The sequence below is a fragment of the Balaenoptera musculus genome, chromosome 1, assembly GCF_009873245.2.
Source record: "Balaenoptera musculus isolate JJ_BM4_2016_0621 chromosome 1, mBalMus1.pri.v3, whole genome shotgun sequence".
Lineage (NCBI taxonomy): Eukaryota > Metazoa > Chordata > Mammalia > Artiodactyla > Balaenopteridae > Balaenoptera > Balaenoptera musculus.
The window spans coordinates 9,279,756-9,298,845 of record NC_045785.1 but is presented as its reverse complement, the minus strand read 5'-3'; the positions used below and the strand labels follow the sequence as shown (position 1 = coordinate 9,298,845).

The 19,090-nt window shown below is 48.5% G+C and overlaps 1 protein-coding gene across 1 annotated transcript in view; it reads right to left on the bottom strand.

The window, feature by feature from the left end:
• TNFRSF8 (TNF receptor superfamily member 8) overlaps window positions 1–19,090 on the bottom strand; it is a 38,976-nt gene that overhangs the window by 9,199 nt on the left and 10,687 nt on the right. The window contains exons 3-10 of the mRNA XM_036824937.1: window positions 18,836–18,929; window positions 18,323–18,480; window positions 15,957–16,073; window positions 13,038–13,190; window positions 5,885–5,978; window positions 5,448–5,593; window positions 4,306–4,407; window positions 4,118–4,171 (exon numbers count right to left, since the gene is read on the bottom strand). Coding sequence (XP_036680832.1) covers window positions 4,118–4,171; window positions 4,306–4,407; window positions 5,448–5,593; window positions 5,885–5,978; window positions 13,038–13,190; window positions 15,957–16,073; window positions 18,323–18,480; window positions 18,836–18,929 — 918 coding nt within the window. The remainder of the gene's footprint in view (window positions 1–4,117; window positions 4,172–4,305; window positions 4,408–5,447; window positions 5,594–5,884; window positions 5,979–13,037; window positions 13,191–15,956; window positions 16,074–18,322; window positions 18,481–18,835; window positions 18,930–19,090) is intronic.

Here is a 19,090-nt window from a genome sequence, read left to right as displayed (position 1 = left end):
CGCACTGGGCATCGGTGGGCCCCTCCTCCCTTGGGGAGAAGTGCCTGGTTTCCCAGGGCTTCTCTGAGGGCTGCTCAAGCCAAGCACGTGGGTTCTGACACCCAAGTTATCCATCCCTTCCATTCCCATTGCTCTCCCCTTTCAGTCCCATCCCCTCTCTGGCCTGGGGTCCCGGCTGCTGTGGAAAGCAGAACAGACCCAAGGAAGGCGTTTGGCAACAAGCACCCCTAGATTCAAATCCAGGACAGGGCAGGGAATTACAAGCTAAGCTGGGAATATCGTAGAATAAAGCAGTGCTCCAGTGAATTCCCTGGCGGTCCAGTGGTTAGGACTCGGCACTCTCAGTGCTGAGGGCCAGGGTTCAATCCCTGGTTGTGGAACTAAGATCCCAAAACTCTCCCATCTCGGCCAAAAAAGGAAAAAAGAAGAAGAAAGAAAGGAAGGAAGGAAAAAAGGAGGGAGGGAGGGGGGGAAGGAAGGAAGGAAGGAAAGAAGAAGAAAGAAAGAAAGAAAGAAAGAAAGAAAGAAAGAAAGAAAGAAAGAAAGAAAGAAAGAAAGAAAGAAAGAAAGAAAGAAAGAAAGAAAGAAAGAAAGAAAGAAAGAGAAAGAAAGAAAGAAAGAGGAAGGAAGGAAGAAGAAAGAAAGAGGAAGGAAGGAAGAAGAAAGAAAGAAAGAGAAAGAAAGGAAGGAAGGAAGGAAGAAGGGAGGGAGGGAGGGAGGAAGGAAGGAAAGAAAGAAAGAGAAAGAAAGAAAAGAAAAAAGAAAAAACAAGTGTTCCAAACACAGAGGATGGGGACAAAAGGACACAACAGCCAGCTTGAAGGGGCCCCCACTGGCCTAAACTGGGAAAATTTGAGCATCAAATTAAGTAATGATGGCAGTACAGTAAGAGAGGAATCTATGAGTCCAGAGAGATATACATACAGAAATGGAGCAAAGTTGATGAGGCACCAGTTATTCACAGAACCTCAGAGTACTTAGCAATGACCACGGAGGAAAGAGGACTTCATGGTGGAGAAGCCTGGCAGACACCACCCTAATCAAGGGCTCATGGTGAACATGGAGGGGAAGGGACAAGGGGAAACCTGGTGGGATGGATGCTTCACTCCTGGGATCCTCCCACCAAAGACGCACCACCTGAATCCAAGCGTGAGGAAACGTCAGGCAAACCCAAGGTGAGGGCCAGCCACAGAATCACTGGTGGAATCTTCCAAAGTGGCAAGGTCATGACCGGGAGGGAAATCCAGACTGGAGGGGACACGAGACACGACCGCCAAATGCAGTACGAGACTCTGAACTGCATTCTTTTGCTCTATACGACATTATCTGGATCAATGAAGAAACTTGACTGGGGTCTGAAAATTAGTTGGTGGTGATGCATCAAAGTGAATTCTCTGATTTTGATGGTTTTACTACAGGCGTGTGAAATACTCAGGTACTCAGGGATGATACGGCATTAGGTCAGTAACTTACTCTCAAATGCTTCAAAAAAAATACGTTCTCTGCACCGTCCTTGAGACTTTTCTGTACGTATGAAATTGTTTCAAAACAAACAAAAAATTTTTCCAACTTAAACCTGCCTGAAGTAACAGATAAAGTGATGAGTATAGTGTCCTTTAAAAAGGGTTAAAAGAATTTCAGTCAGTGTTTCTCAACCAGGAGTGACATTCCCCTCCAGGGGAAATTTGGCCATACCTGGAGACATTTTTGGCTGTCACAGATGGGAGGAGCTACTAGTATCCGGGGTGTCTAGAGACCAGGGAACTGCCTGACATCCTGTAATGCACAGGACAACTCGCTTGGCAAAGAATGATCCCATGCAGATGTCAACAGTGCCAAGGGTGAGACCCTTTATGCAAAAATCTCACCACCACCACCAACAAAATCCTGGTTGGTCGTACTGCTCATTAATCGAGTGGCCTTAAACAAGTTCCTTCATCTGCCTGTGCCTCCGCTTTCTCATCTGTGAAATGGGGATAACAGTGGGCGCCTCACAAGGAGGAGTAAAATGAGAACACGTGTGTGCCTGCCACCAAGTCAAATCCATTCAGAGATGGGGGTGAGCATCAAAGGGGCATCTGCCCAGATCGATGATGCGCTGCTTACCGCACCAGGGGCTCCCCCAGCCCTGGAGCTCCGGGACCGGGAGGGCTGGGGCAACCATTTCCATCCCGCTCGCCTTTAGTCATTTGAGCAACTGATGCTGGTCTGAAAGCTGGGGAGGGTAGTTTCCGTACCCAGCACAGGGCCAATAGGAAGTGCCCCACGGAGACATGAAGGAGCAGATGAGTGAATAAAGGCTCCTGCACCCCCCCAGCCCCCACTGCATCCACCCCGCTCAGTCCATATGCATCCTGCCCCCTGCGGCACCTCCTTCCCTCTCGGGCCTGGGAACCAGACCACCAGGGACCCACCGGAAGCCAGCGGGCCAGAAACGGCCCCAAACAGAGTGGCCACCGCTGAACCCCAGGTTTGGTTCCTGGTAGGTCTGGTTTCTTAAGGGAAGGTGCTTTCTGTCTTTCTTGCTTTCTCTTTGTCTTTTTTTTTTGGGTGTGTGTGTGTGTGTGTGTGTGTGTGTATGTGTGTGTGTGTGACAAAACTGCTATCACGGAGGTTTGAAGAAAAAAAATAAACTTACAGCAATGGAAACTCTAATACTAGAAAAATGTCAAGAAAGCAAACGCGGGTTTCAGTGAGACACTGAGCCTGACAGCTCACGGAAAAAGGCTTGAAATTGTCAAAACACAAAAACCCCCCTTGCGAAGGGAACGCAAGCACCTGCTTGTGAAACTCATCAAATCCAAAACATGCCTCACCAGACTGTGTTCAGGGCCCCAAGTCAGAAACCGTGCTACAGCAAGGCTCTCCACGGGGCCTGGGGACCTGGGGGGCACGGTCTGAGTTGACCGCTGGGCTCCAGGGTGGGCACTGGGTGGTAGACAACCTGGTGGGGAGGAAGCAAGGGGGGGCAGGACTGAGCCCTCTATAAACAAGACCGGCCGTCTCCAGGACCAGCGCCTGAGTCTGGTGTGGCCCCTACAGGTGGTGTGGCCCCGGGTCTTGTCTCTTCTTTATGGAATGAAGAGCATCCCCTGCCTCCCCTGGGGCTCCTCAGTCAGTGAGTCCCTTTGTGGGAGCCTGCCTTGAAACCAGAAAGGGAAGTTCAGACCATTTGTGTCCACTCCTTCCCCTGTGGTCAGGGCCTGTACACAGTAGGTGCTCAATCAATGCTTATGACATGCTGAGGAGGACGTTGCCCTGCCTTGAAAGAGGCTGCCCAGAGGAGAGGAGACACTTGGCACAAGATGGCTGGGGTCCCCTCCCCCGAGGTGAGAGCTGAGTCTGCTGCCTGGATGGGTGGAGCATGGAAGGCTGCCTGGAAGAGGTGGTTTGGAGGCTGGCCAAGGATCAGAGAGAGGAGTTCAGAAAAATGTAGAACTCAGGAAGGCCTGGGATTCCTGCTGAGGAAAAAGGTCCTAGACACGGGGGGGCATCAGCAAACAGCAGCCACTATGTGCTGAGCTCTGACTACGTGCAGGTGCCCCGCACAGCACTTAACAGGCCCATCGCGATGGATCCACACGCCCGCCCTCTGAATTAGACCCCACTGTCCCCATTTTACAGATGAAGAAACTGAGACACAGAGGAATTAAGTCACTCACCCAGATCATGTAGCTCATAAGGGGCAGAATCAGGATTCTAGCCCTGTCAGCCTACACCCACCCCCACCCCGACCCCTATGCCCTCAGCTGCCAGCAGGAGGGAGGGGGTGAGGGGAGGAAGGGAGGAATGGGGAGGGGAAAATAATAGGGAGGCTGGGAAGGGGCGACAGAGAGAAGAAGAGAGGAAGGGAAGGCCTCTCCTGAGGGCACAATAGAGGCAAGAATGGAGGATAAGGTGGATTTTTGAAACTTCATGCCCGCACTCCATCCGACGCCGAACAGGGCATGTTACAGAGTTTCCACCCACATTATATTCCCACCACAGATGAGGTTGCACAGAAAGGAGGAGCAGCTTGTGGGAACCCCTACAGAGTGAGCCCCGAGGGAGATCCAAACCCATGGTCCAGAGCTGCTGTGTAGCTGCCTGTAGCCCCTTTGGACCTCTGGACACTCACCCACAGGCTCCAGCTTGGGCTGGAAGGTCTGGACTGGGTAGCACAGGTGGAGCTCTGAAACGACAATGGGAGGAAGGCTAGGGATGCCAGCCTCAGACAGCCTCAGCGGGCAGGGCGGGAGAGGGACCCAGGCCAGGTTAGGACAGATCACCCTGCCCTCCCAAGGCCCCAAGGACACATGCACTCACTCTGCCCCATCCACTTCCTGCAGCCCCTCCGGTGGCACAGGAGAAAGGAGCCAAAGCTGACGACCACCACCAGTGTCAAGATCACCCAGAAGAGCACAGGTCCTGGAACACAGAGGCGCCCTGCACTCTCGCCTGCCCTGGCACTGGTGGCCCCCGAAGTCTGCATCATGGCGGTGAGCCGGGGCCCTATAGCAACCACACAGGACAGCCCTCGCCCCAGACTACTTCCTCCTGGACACAGACTCTACTGCAGCTGACAGGACCTGGTCCTTTGCCAAGCCAGAACAGAAACCCAGATCCTGTCTATATCTATCTTGTCCAGCGCTTACCCACCTGTCCTTCCTCACCTGGCTCTAGGAAGCCCATTAGGCCAGGCCAGGGGGACTCCAGAGCCCACGCTCTTAACCACTATCTGGATATATTTCTTTACCACTTAATACTTAACTTGCTTTGCTACTTTTGAAAATCAATATATAGTTATTATCCTTTAAAGTCCATTTTTAGATGTTAAAAAAGCACGTGCCAGATAAGTGCTTCTCAAACATTCCTGTGCATATGAATCTCCTGGGGACCATGTTAAAATGCAGATTCTGATTCAGTAGTCTGGCGTGGGGCTGGTAACTTGCTTTTCTAACAAGTTGCTGATGGTGCCAAGTCCAGGACCTCTTTGAGCGCCGCTGGCCTGAGAACTACTGCCACTTAGTGTCTAAGAGTAGAACTGCAAGTCCTAAAACGCATGGTACTGAGAGCGACCGTCTAAGGGGAGCGGGTAAGGCTCCCGTGTACTGTACACTGCTTACTACCCTGCATGGTATATGCTGTTACAACGTTACAGGTGAGAAAACTGAAGCTCAGAAGAAGTAAGAAACTAGTCAAGGTCATGAAATCAGTCACCAAATATTTTCTGAGCAGCAATTATGGGCCATGGGGGTGAAGCTGTGAATAAAATCCCTGCTCAGAAGAATTAAGGAATCATCTCTAGCAAGTGACAGAGCCACAGCCCCAGATCAGGAAACCGGAGACGTGGCGTCAGCCTTGGTCCCCGCCCCCCCACCCCCAAGTGGATGCTGTCGCCTAGTGAGAACCCTCCCTCCTGGTGGTCCCCAGGGAGGAAGGCCCTGTTTCATGGGGGTGATCATTACCTGAAACCAGAGTGGGCTTCCCTGTGGAGGAGAAGGAGATGGGAGTGCTGGTTGAGATAGAGGCGCGTCCCCGCACGTGGGTGACGTCCCCTCCATGCTCCTTACCAGTCAGGGAGTCGGCCAGGGAGATCAGGGAGGGGGTGGGGCTGCGGGGAGAGAGGCCAGAAGTAAGAAGGACACTCAAGATGGAAAAGGAGGCCTGAGACCCCAGTTCCCCTGCCTACAGCCTCTGCCAGGCACTTTGAGGGCAGGGCCTGGGTTTCTAGGCCTTCGGGGCTTCCATGGTGCCAACACAGACCTAGGCTCACATTCTCCAAAATGACTTGTGGGCTTGGCCCAGAGATCTAGCCCAAGCCCCACTTCCACTCCCAGGCGGCTGCCCCCCGGGCATCCCCTGGGTATGAAGGTCAAATGGAGAGAGGGGGCCAAGGAGTCACCTGGCGGGCACCCCGCTGTCCTCTGCATTGGTGCTGCAGTTAGAGTGGGTCCCCGGGGGAGGTGGCTCATAGGTGGTGTCCCTCTCAGCCGTACCTGCAGGTTAAAATTGGTGCCAAGGATGGTTACCAAAGGGGAAAGGGGGGAGGGAGGGATAAACTGGGAATTTGGGATTAACAGATACACACTACTATATATAAAAGAGATAAACAACAAGGACCTACTGTATAGCATGGAACTATATTCAATACCTTGTAAATGAACTATACTTCAATTTCTAAAACGAAATTAAAAAAAATAGGAATCAGTGCCAAGGAGCCCTACCCATCTGGACTAGTGACTTCCAGGGAGGTAGCACCATGGGGCCGGAAGGACACTGCAGCCGGGCAGACCCAGGTCTGTGTCCTGGCTCTGTCTCCTCACTTCCTCTCTACCTCCCTCCTCCCTTCCCTCCACGTAACAACCCTTTATTGAGCACCTACTATGTACTGGGGACTATGCTGGGAGCTGGAACAGAGCAGTGAGCAAAACAGACAAGATCCCCACCCCTGGGGGCCCACCGGCTGGTGGGGCTCACAGATTCAGGTGTCACACGAAGGCAGGTGGGGTCCCTGTAATGGGAGACTTGACCTCATCTGACCAGAGAGGCTTCCCTGAGGAAGGGGTTGCTGGGATGTGAGTAGGGGTGGGGATTTCTAAGCAGAGGAAATAGAAGGTGGGGGGAGGGAGGAGATGGCTCATAGCAGCATTCTTCATAGAAGTCAAAGAAGTGGAAACAACCCAAACGCCTATCCGCTGGTAAACAGATGAACAAAATGTAGTATATCTGTACCCTAGAATATTGTGTGGCAATAAAAGGACTGAAGTACTAATACAGCTACAGCATGGATGAACCTCAAAAGTGTTATGCTCAGTGAAAGAAGCCAGACACAGAAGAATGCATATTATGGAAATGTCCCCAAAACACTAATCTAGAGGAGGAACAGAAAGCAGATTAGTGGTTGTCCAGGCTGGGGGTGGGCATGGGATTGACTGACCCATGCCCTACAAGGGTTAGGATTAGTCAACTAACTAACCTACAAGGTTTCTTAGAAGGTGGTGATAGTTTCACAACTTTGTAAATTTCTTTAAAATTACTGAACTGCACACTTAAAACTAGTAGATATTATGGTATGTAAATTATACCGCAATAAAGCTGTTTTAAATGCTGGGTCTTTCTCCAAAACGTGATGGTTTTAATTAGCAACAGGATGGGATAGGTGTGGTAGATTGCATGGTGGTCCCATCTCTGCATCCTGCCCCATATCCACACCCTTTGCCAGGTGACTCTGCAGCCCCTCCAGGTCAAGGCAGGTGTCTGTGTGTCCCCCACCCCTTTGGTGTCTGAACTTGGCTGTGTGACTTGTCTGGTCAGTGGAACGGCAGAAAAGCGACGGCTGGGCCTGAAGAGGCATCTGACCTCCACCGCCCCCTTTCTGCACTCCCACCGTTGCCATAAGTAGACCACGCCAGGGGTGGGCAGCCAGCCCCCGCTGGTCCCAGAAGTACACGCAGAGCAAACCCAAACCAAACCTTCAAGCCCTGGCAAGACCGCAGAGCAGCCCAGCTGACCCACGGAGGAGTGAGAGATGAATGCTGCAATGTCGAGGTTTTTGTAACACACTATTCCTGTGGCTCTAATTGGCTGAGACGATCAGATTTGTGTTTCAAAAGATCAAAGTGGAAAAGCTGCTCCTTGGGGGACTTCCCTGGTTGTCCAGTGGGTAAGACTCTGTGCTCCCAGCGCAGGGACCCAGGTTTGATCCCTGGTCGGGGAGCTAGATCCTGCATGCCGCAACTAAGAGTTCGCATGCGGCAACTAAAGATCCCACATGCCATAACAAAGATCCCACATGCTGCAACTAAGACCTGGAGCAGCCTAAATATATAAATATTTCAAAAAAAAAAAAGAAAGCTGCTCCTCATCTCCAGCCAACTGTGATCATGCGGGAAGGTGGCCTGGTGACTCTAGACTTCCTGGTTTTATTTAAGAGAAATCTCATTAAATAAATGTAAACAAATAAATAAATTTAAACATCTTCTGGTATGTAAATGTAGCCTCAATTCTTAAAGTTCTTTTCCTCTGAAATCAATTTTATTGAGGCATGATTTACATAGAAGGAAATGTCCCCTAAGTGCACGGGTTGATGAGTTTTGAGGAATGTGTACATTCAGCAGTCAGCCCTGCATATCTGCGGGTCACATCCAAGGATTCCACACCTGAGGATTCAGCCAACTGCAGACTGATTGACCGCACGGATGCAGAACATGCAGAGATGGAGGGCCCACTGTACCTTGCCATTTTATATAAGGGACTTGAGCATCCTCAGATTTGGGTATCCCCTGCGGATACTGAGGGATGACTGTACCTTCATGTAACTGTAACTCCACTCAAGATTTAGAACATTCCCACCTCCCCGTAAGTTCCCTTGTCCTTTTGCAATCAATCCCCCCCAACACCCGGGCAGCCACAGATCTGCTTTATGTCACTACAGATGAGTTTGCCTCCAGAACTTCATTAGACAGAATTGTGCAGTGTGTACTCTTTGGTGTCTGACTTCTTCCACTCAGCATAATGTTTCTGAGATTCATTCATGTCGCTTGTCTCAGTAATTCATTCCTTTTTATTGCTGAGTAGTTGTTCCATCGTAGAGATGTACCTCCATTTATTTAGCCGGTGACCAGTTGATGGACATTTGGGTTGTCTCCAGTTTGAAGCTATTATAAACAAGGCAGCTATGAGTATTCTTGTACAAGTCTTTGTGAAAACATATAATTTCATTTCACTTGAGTACCTAAGAGCAGGAAGGCTGTGTCACTGTGCTGACCAGACAGAATGTCTTTGAGGACCAGTTCAAGCATGGTCATCTCTGATCTGACCCAGCCACCTCTTTTTACAAATGGAGAGAACCACAGAGCCGGAGCTAGAGTCAGAAATCAGGGCTCCTGGGCTTCCCTGGTGGCGCAGTGGTTGAGAATCTGCCTGCTAATGCAGGGGACACGGGTTCGAGCCCTGGTCTGGGAAGATCCCACATGCCACGGAGCAACTGGGCCCGTGAGCCACAACTACTGAGCCTGCGCGTCTGGAGCTTGTGCTCCACAACAAGAGAGGCTGCGATAGTGAGAGGCCCGCGCACCGCGATGAAGAGTGGCCCCCGCTTGCCACAACTAGAGAAAGCCCTCACACAGAAACGAAGACCCAACACAGGCAAAAATAAAAATAAAATTAATTAAAGAAATCAGGGCTCCTGAGTCCCAGCCCAGAGCACTTTCCATTGGACCACACTGCCTCCTGCCTGGGGCCTGAGCCCTTTCTTACAACCTTATGATTAACTGCTTTTCTAGGGCAGAAAAAAAAAAAAGGCCCACATTTGAAGTAGGTCCAGCCAAGCTACTAACCCTCTCTGCCCCCATGTTCCTGTAGGAGGCACCCCTTCCCTCATGTGGTACAAAACAAACCTCCCGCCCACACACGCCTCCCTTCTAAAAGCTCTCATGATACCTCTCAGATTTTTCCTGAAACACTCTGAAGAGAAAGTGAGGCCAGGATTAATTTTCTTCTTGCATTGGTAGGGTCCTGAGGAACCGTCTGATTTTGGGGGTCTCCAAATACATGCTGTGTCTTTCCACGTGGTCACCAGACAATTACCTAAATTAGCTGAAGCCCGGAGGCCTTGGGCTATGAGGAAGATAACGCAGTTCGTTATGCTACTTTCTATTTGTATTTGAGATGTCGTGGGGATTCAGTGAGAGTTGGCTTCGAGAGGATTGGAGGAGCTCTTGGGCTCAAGAACACTAACTGTGGCTACACCCACTTAGCACCCTCTGGCCTCTCTCTAAGGCAGCCTCGGCCTGAGCTGCCACTGGAACACCTGCGACAGGAGCTGCCACTGCAACACCTGCGACAGGAACCAGCAACAGAACTGCTGCCCTTACTCTAAGCGGAGAAGGTGGGCCCAGCGCTCCTGGGTGCCTCTCATCCCTTCTCTGTATGTACCATACCTCACCCTCTTTTCTCCCTGGGTTACTGACCCTCCCCTTTTCTTCCTCCTTTGGATCTGAAGGTGAGAAGAAGGCATGGTTTAGCCCCTACTTAGTCTGCCTATGTTCTCTGGAGAGGGCCCATTGGAAGAGGGGGGCGGAGAAAGAAACTACCTGCTCTTAGTCTCAATTTAGAAACTAAAAAGATATACCAGACTTAAATATTTCTCTTTAAATTGAAACACCTGATCCTTGGGTCATGTGAAGGAGAATGGTCTTAACATCAAGGTCAAATGGAATCCTTTTTTGGTACAACCAGAAATTGCTTAAAATCAGATGAAATTTTCATCTTCATATTTGAACTGTACATTTCTTGTCAGCTTTTTATTTTCCCTAGAGTTTTCAGTCACCTTTCTTTTCCTTGCTGATAAAAGAATAATGTGCCTCTACCATATCCTCAAGTTTTTCAACTCTACTACTCATGAAACTGACTGTAATTCTACCTTTTATTCCTACAGACAATTCCCTGGAGTCCTTCATTTTCTTGCTCTGATGGGGTTCAACCAGATGTTGTAATGTCTCTAGCACAGCTGTCATTCTGGGACTTCCCTTCTTTGCTCTCCTGGGATAGAACCACTGTTTTCCAGATTTCGTGGCTTTTTCTTTTCTCTTTTTTGCCCCTCATTTAACAGAATTACATCTTCAAGTAACTTTCTAAGAAAGGATACATGGGGGAAAAGCAGAATTTCTGCCCTGTTATGTCTGAAAATGTTTTTAGTCTGCTTTCAAACGTAATTGTATTTTAGCTAAGTAAAAAATTCTCTGTTCAGCTAAGAAGGAGCTGGTGTGGTCCAGTAGAGAGCACTTGGCTATGACTCGGGTTCTCTGTGTTCCAGCTCTAGCTCTGGCACTATGTATGGTTCTCTCCACGTGTAAAATGATGTGGTTGGATCAGGTCACAGGTGGCCAGCTTTGATCTGGCCCTCAGAGACATTCTGTGTGGCCAGCACAGTGACCCAGTCATCCGTCTCCTAGGTATTTACCCATGAAATGAAAATATATGTCCATACAAAGACCTGTACAAGAGCAGTTGTAGCTGCTTTATTCAGTTGTAGCTGCTATTATTCATAATAGCCCTAAACAAGCCAGATGTCCATCAGCTGGTGAATGGATAAATAAATGGTGGTGCATCTATTATGTCTACATGTGGGTAATTTTCATTCAACCTGCTTTGCTCCTGGTAGGTCATTTCAATCTGAAGTCTCACTTCTCAGGTCAGGTACACAGGGAAAGTTGGGGCACCACCGTGGGAGCACACAGTAACTGTGTCGAGAAATGGTGTGCAGAAGACCCAAGGCTGGGAGCGGAGCGGGGTGGGGTGGGAGGGTGGGACCACAGAGGAAATTATGGCACTTTTGCTGACATGAGGCCTGAAGCATGGAAGGTGGTTGCCAGACCTAGCCTGGGCCTGTGGTTGCTGAGGGACTGTCTGCTCTGGAAGCATGACTGGGGCAGGACACCACCAGATGTCCCCACCCACAGGCCCTGCAGACAGACTCTGCAGCAGGAGCAGGAAAAAACAAATATAGCCAAGAGAAGCCTCCTTTCCCCTGCAATGGTCCTCCAGCGCCCCCTACTGGCAAAACATAGCATCACACTCAAGAGGAGAAATCTTCCAAGAGTCTAATCCTTTAGGGCACAGCAGGTACTCAAGGGTGAATTGGGACCTGAGAGGCAACAGATTGGTAACAAGGGCACTTTCTAAAAGCCATTTCTTGCCCTTTACTCTCTTGCTGTTCCTTCTTTGCCTTCTGTTCTCACTTTGTGGTTGTAACAACTTCTTGAATTTTTCTGTGGACACTAATTTATTTCTCTTCCATTCCTGGGTTCATCGTTGCTTCATCTGTAGTAAGTTTTTCTGTTTGTGTGTCTTGTTATGCTCTTTCATACTGCTGTTTTTCCTTAAAAGTCTGAAAATCTTTACTGCTCATTCATATTTATTTGAAAAGAACGATGTTGACCATTCCAGCGGCAGGTGGGGTTTCTTCTACTGTGTTGTTAGTATGTCATTTTCACAGTGGGTCTCTTCCCGCAGCAGGAGGTCTGCCTGGGAACTCTGGGCTCATGGGTGGGGAGTGTGAGCTGGCAGGCTTCACTTCAGCGTGACTGAGCAGGAATAGCCCATTGACAGGATGTACTCCCAAAGACACAAGCAAAAGGGGCTTTGCACCAGAGTGGCCAACATCTAGTTTTCCCTAGATAGTCCTTCAGTGTCATTAGCCAAAAAGTTGATCATTTTCATCAGGGGATAAAAAATCAGGCACCATCTCTCAGACTGGTCAATGCCCATGGTATATCATTGTTACACATGTTTTTGCTGTTGTTATATTCATTCGTTTGTTTTATTTTTAGATTGTACTTTGGGTGGTGGGTTTTGCATTGTTACAAATTTTTAATTTTTATTTTCGAGACGAAGTTGCAGCTCACTGCACTTTCTAATTCTCCACTTCACCCCCATCCTTCATTTTACTTGCCTGATCTAAGCCCAGAGCCTCTCTGGCGGGTCTTAGGAGCAACTTACCCCTCACTTTTCTGCAGGCCTCGTGGAGTGAATTCTAGCTACGTAAGCTTTCCTCCACTTGGTTTCATTTGTTACCACCCTTCCATCTCTTTTCCACCTTCTAAAAATTTGTTGAAATCTCTCATCTGCTGATGAACTCTTTTTTGTTTGTTTTTTTGTCCACTGTCAAGGGTTCATACTTTTTTACACTCTGGTGAATGTCCATCATTTGAATTGGAAGCTTCTTCATAAACTTTATATTGATCTATCTTGAGTCAATAAAACAGCCTTGCAAACAAGTCAAGATTTTACCAGACCAAAAATTTCAAGAAGAAGAATAAAAATTTTTTTTAATAATTTAAAAATTTTAAAATAATCCTCAGAAACTCTTACCAAAATGTCAAGTTTGGATTTTATCCCACTCCCTGGATCTAACTATTCAAAGAGAAAACATAGCCCAAACCTGACCTAGTTAACAGCTGGGATTGAAGGTCATTTGTCAGTTGGGGGTGGGGAGAGGTGCAGCCCTAGGGACAGAGAACTCAGCCCCTTGGTTGGGGGTGTGAACTGCTTACCCTGGAGCTTGGTGACCATCCCTGGTGGGCAGATGGGGCGGGTGACGCAGCGGGCACAGGAGTTGGTGGCTGACGTGGCACAGAACATGCCAGGTCGACACTCGCAGACACGGGAGGAGTTCCACATGCAAGGTGTCTTCTCCACGAGGTGGTCTGAGGGACAGAGAAGCGTCCAGAGGAAGGATTGGGATGGAGAGGGCAGGGGTTCAGAGAACCCCCAGGAGGACAGAGACATATTTGTCCAGGAGCACATGCTCATTTGATGATTCCGTTGAGCAGATCTTTTGGTGCACAAAATAATTATGCTGAGTGAAAGAAGGCAGACAAGAAAAGGTGTATATAGGGACTTCCCTGGCAGTCCAGTGGTTAGGACTCCGAGCTTCCACTGCAAGGGACACAGGTTCGATCCCTAGTCGGGGAAGTAAGATCCTGCATGCCACGTGGCATGGCCAAAAAAAAAAAAAAAAAGGAGTATATGCTCTATGATTCTGTTTATAGGAAAAGCCAGAAAATGCAAACTATTCCATAGTGACAGAAAGCATAACTGTTGCCTGGGAATGGCAGTAGAGGCAGGGAGCGATGGGAGGGATGGCATGGAGCATGAGGGAAGTTTTGGGGGGTGATGGACAGTTCATTGTCTTGACTGTGGTGATGGTTTCACAGCTACACACATATGACAAAACCTATCAAACTGCACACTTTAAACGTGTGCATTTTATTGTATGTCAACTATATCTCAATAAAGCTATTAAAAGAAAAAATCCAAAAAAAATAAAATAATTTTTTAAATAAAGAAAATAATTCAGAGAACAGGGGTGAGTGGGCATGGGTAGAGATGAACCAAGACTGGCCCTGACTGATAATTCTTTAAAACTGGGTGACAGTCCATAACCATTCCTGATTCTCTCTACTTCTGAATGTGTTTGAAATTGTCAATGATGAAAAGTGGGTTTTTTCAAAAATCAAAAAAAAAGAATTGTTAGTGGTTTTGTAAAAGAAGAAGTATAATAATGCATTTATACATGTTTGGGGATATTCTACATGCTCTGTTTACAGGTGAAAATAGAATTACTGCATCAGTAGTTTAAATAAATATGATTCGCTCAATAAGGACATTTCTCAATCGGTGGGATACTTACAGGCTTAGAAGCCTTGCACGATAAAGATAAGGGATTGCACAGTGTCTTCCTGAAACCTCTCATTATTACTTATAATATGGTATTAACATAACCGAGTGTGTGCAAGGCAGTGTTCTTAGCTCTCTATCCAGATTAACCCGGTTTAACCTATTTAACTCCCAGAACAGGTCTCTGAGAGAGGTCTATGATTCTGCGCATTTTACGGATGAGGAAACTGAGGCCCAGAGAGGTTAAGAAACTTGCTTGAGCTTATAAGCTCCCGAGCGGTAGAGCCAAGACTTGATCCCAGGCACTTGGGCTCCGCTCCACAGGGTTGCAGGACTTCAGTTATTCAAGTTGAGGAATTCTTGGGCCCAGAGCCATCTCTTGTTTCCCCATCTGACACAGCAGCTGTGACAGATTATATTTTTCCAGGAATGGCCACAGCAATAGTTCTGGGTCTGTCTGCTCTTCCAGAGCTCGGCCACTTACCCATCAAGAAGCATGGTCCCTGGTTGGGGAACTAAGATCCCACATGCCATGCGGCACGGCCAAGAAAAGGAAAAAAAAAAAGAAGCACGACTTTTTTTTTCCTTCCATGACTCAAGGGGGCCCTGTGACCGCCTCCACAGGCAGAATGTAGTGGAAGTTACGCCGTGTAACTTCCGAGGCTGGGTCATAAAAATGGGTACGGTTTCTACACCCCACCCCACCCCAACTCACCTTTGAGTCCAGCACCCAGGACTTGAGGATGCCCGAAGCAGGCCGTATAGAGGCCGACATGGAGAGGATCTGAGGGCCCAGCCCGCAGCCGCATCGACCCCAGACCCGAGAATGAAAAAGCTTTCAGATGATGCCAGCTCCAGGCTTCAAGTTTTCCAGCTGAGACCCCAGACGTCGTGCAGCAGAGACCAGCTGTCCCCGCGGTGCCGGGTCTGAATTCTGGCCCACAGACTCCACGAGTACAGCGAAGAGTTTGCTTTTCGCCACTCAGTTTTGAGAAAATTTGCTCTGTGACCTTAGTAATTGGAACAGTGACCCCAGCGACCACAAACGGAGTGTCCTTTCCCCCACTTGGCCTCCCTGGACTCCAGTCCGTGTTGCTGCAGAGACAGAATCACACCTCCCCCCCGGTGGTGGTGGCCACTGTGAGTGGGCCGGGGCTACAGCCATGGCAGCCCGGGGCCTGGGTAGCTGCTTGGACGTCACAGGGAGGCTGGTGGTGTTGTGAGGCTGCGGGGAGCTGGCCGCAGGGGAAACTATGGCAGGACGTCATCCCACCGTGCATATAGCAGTCAGTCTCTAAGTGCTTGTGCAGAGGCGCTCTAAGAGGCAGCACAGTGGAGTGATGAGCTCAGAACCCAGTGGCAGACTCCCTAGGTTCAAATCCTGGCCCTGCCATTTGCGAGGGCTTGTGGCCCTTGGAAGCCCCCTGACTTCCCCGAGCCTCAGTTTCCTCTTCTGTAAAATGGGGGCGATCGTAATACAGGCATCATAGGATATGTACAAAAATAATGAGACAAGCTTGAAATAGGTAGGTGATCGACAAATATTTCCTTGCAGGAAAGACTGAGTGAATGGAAGTTCTCTGAAAAGGGGTCACGGCCATCAAAACCCACAATCGTGAGTAGGAGTCACTAGAAGCCAACTGCTCAAAAAACGCCAGCAAGGTGAACCAGGCTCCCAAGGGCTGAGCATCCGAGACCAAGCTCAAGGCTCCCACCCCCAGATTCTTGGCCTCTTGTCTAAGACCCCACCTGCTCCCTGGAAGGAACCTCTGGAGGAGAGACAAGGCCCTTACCTCCTGAACAGCTCACACAGGCCGTGCAGCGACCGTCCCTGTCCAGGTAGTAGTCAGGGTCACACTGCTTCCTGCAGTCGGCAGACCCCTGAGGGCATAGCTGTGGCAGGGTCAGCCCTGGGAAAAGAAGCAGAGAAGCTTCAGGCCAGGCCACCTTGACAGAGGCCTCGCCCTCATCCCACCACCACCCCCATCACTGAAGCCTCCCAGCTCCATGGCCAGCTCCCAAACTCTGCACATGTCGATCAGTCCTTCAGAGGGAGTCCTGAGGCTCAGAGAGGGAAGGAATGTGTCTAAGGCCACACAGGAGAAGAGTGCTAACTGCCTCCTAACTGCCTCCCACCCCCACTTCCAGTCCCTCCCCTCTGCCAGAGCGCTCTCCTCAGTCTCACTGCTCTGTCACTGCCCTGCTCAAAACTTTGGTAGCCACTTTCCCTTTGAGTTCAGCAATGAGGCAAGGATGCCTACTATCACAACTTCTATTTAGTTTGGTCTTGGGGATCATAGGCAATGCAATAAGGCAAGAAAAAGAAATAAAAGTGGTAAGGTTTAGAAAGGAAGATACCAAGCAGTTATGGACAGATGATATTGAGTGCACAGATAATCCAAAGAGTCTGAAGATACATTATTAGAAGAAATAAGTGAGTTTCGCAAGGTAGTTGGATATAATGTTATTATATCAAAATCAATTCAATGTCTATATATTTGCATTGAACCACATGAAATTGCCATTTTGATAGTACAGAAACAAATACTGGCATTTCACATAGTTCAAAATAATACTAACAATAAAAAGTTAGAACATGAAATATTTAAAAAGATACCATTTACATCATCATCAGAAATACCAAATACTTAGAAATCTAACCAAAAGATGTAAATATTTCTACACAGACAATCATAAAACATTATTGGGAGAATTTAAAGAAGGCCTAAATAGGGGTGGGAGGGATAAATTAGGAGTTTGGGATTAACATATACACACTACTATATATAAAATAGATAATCAACAAGGACCTACTTATAGCACAGGGAACTCTATTCAATACACTGTAATAACCTATATGGGGAAAGAATCTGAAAAAGAATAGATATATGTATATGTAGAACCAAATCACTTTGCTGTACACCTGAAACTAACACAACATTGTAAATCAACTATACTCCAATATAAAATAAAACTTTTAAAAATAAAAATTAAGAAGACCTAAATAAATGTAGAGCTATACCATATACTCAATACTGCAAAGAGGTGGATTCTCTTCAAACTGATCTGTAGATTCAATGCAATCCCAATTAAAATCCCAATAGGCTATCTTATGAAATTTGAAAAGCTGATTCTAAAATTTATGTGGATATGCAAATTAACAAGAACAGCCAATACACTGTTGAAGACCAAAGTTGGAGTAGTTGCTCAAGCACCCAGACTTACTGAAAAACTATACTAATTAAGAGAGAATGGTATTCACATGGAATACACAAAGAGACCAATGAATAGAATAGAGACTCCAGAATCCTGCCCATACATATATGGACCCTTGATTTACAACAAAGATGGCATGTGAAACACTGGGGAAAAGACAATTTATTTGATAAATGGTGTGGGTTCAACTGAATATTCATGGGGACTCTTTAAACAAAGGCAAAACAGCAATGACCTTAGAAAATAAATGTAGGGTGTCATTGAGATTTCAGCGGAGGAGAAGCCTTACAAAGCAGAACATGAAAAGCGCTAGTCATAAAGGAAAAGATGGATCAATCTGACTACACTGAAATTAAGAACGTCTCTTCATCAAAAGACACTGTAAAGAGGATGAGAAGGCAAGCCACAGGGTGGGAGAAGATGTTTTGAATGCAATTATAGGACAAAGAATTATAAGAAGCCCTACAAATCAATTTTTTAGAAAGAGAGAAATGAAAACATACATGCACACAAATGTTTTTCATTATAGCCCCAAAATGGAAACCACTCAAAAATCCAAAAACTGTTTGGATGAACAAAGTGTGGTATCCCTATACAATGGAAGGCTATTGGGTAATAAACAGGAGTGAGCTGAGGACCCCAATCTGTCACCATGGGAACCAGGGGGGGCATCAAATTGACACCTGCAGAGGCTGGCCTGCTCTGCTGCATGCCCCAGCACCTGCCTCAGTGTCTGGCACCCAAAACGTGAAACAAATGAGTCCTTCCATTATCTACTCTGGCCCTCGAAGCCCTCAGTCCTGGAAGACCTGGAGAACCTCTTCTCCCCACACTGGGAAAGACCACAGCTCGGTACCTGCCTGCCCTGACTGCCACAGACAGTCGCCCAGCCATCGGACACCGTTTCCCTGGAGACAGCCCACAGCTTCTCTGGAGAACTTACCTGGATCTGGATTGAGCTTCCCCACGGAGGAGCTAGAGTGGGCAGTGATTTTAGAAGCATCTTCTGGGGCGAGGGGGGTGCCCCCTCCAAGAAGTGTGGTCCTGGCATCAGAGCTTGCTGGAGAGGTCAGGGTGGGCTTGGCCTGGGGGATGGTGCTGCTGGGAAGGAAGCGGGAGATGGGACTGGCAATTTTCCTGATGGGGCAGAGGGAGTCTGTGCTCAGGGATAACCGTTTCTATAGAGAATAGGTACCCAGACGCTCTGCCCGCAGCCTCTGGCAGGCCCACTGTCAGCTCCTGGGAGCAAGGGCTGTGTTTTCTAGGCCTTCTCGGTCTCCTGTGTGCTCAGGGCAGGCTGGGCACACAGTAGGGCCTCAAATGACTTGTGGGCCTGGCAGAGAGGCTCCCTGGGCTGAACCCCATCCTCACCCCCAGCCAGCAGTGCCCTGGACCTCCTATGGGGTGGGACAGCCCCACGCTAAGGTCAGCAGGATAGGAGGGGGCCGGGAGTCACCTGGCAGGGGTCTTGCAGTCCTGTGGGCTGGCGCCGCAGTTGGGGGTGGTCCCTGGGGAAGGCGGCTCACAGACAGTGTTCCTCTGCGCTGTGCCTGCAGGGAGGATGGTGATGCCTTCAGACTTGGTATTACAGAGCCAGAGACTCCAAAATACACCTTTTACCACCGCAACCCAGGAAAACACAGTGGCCATCTGATGTTTGTGCCTGCCCAGCATCCGTTCCCTTTTGGGGTAAAGCCGTCCAATTTTCCCT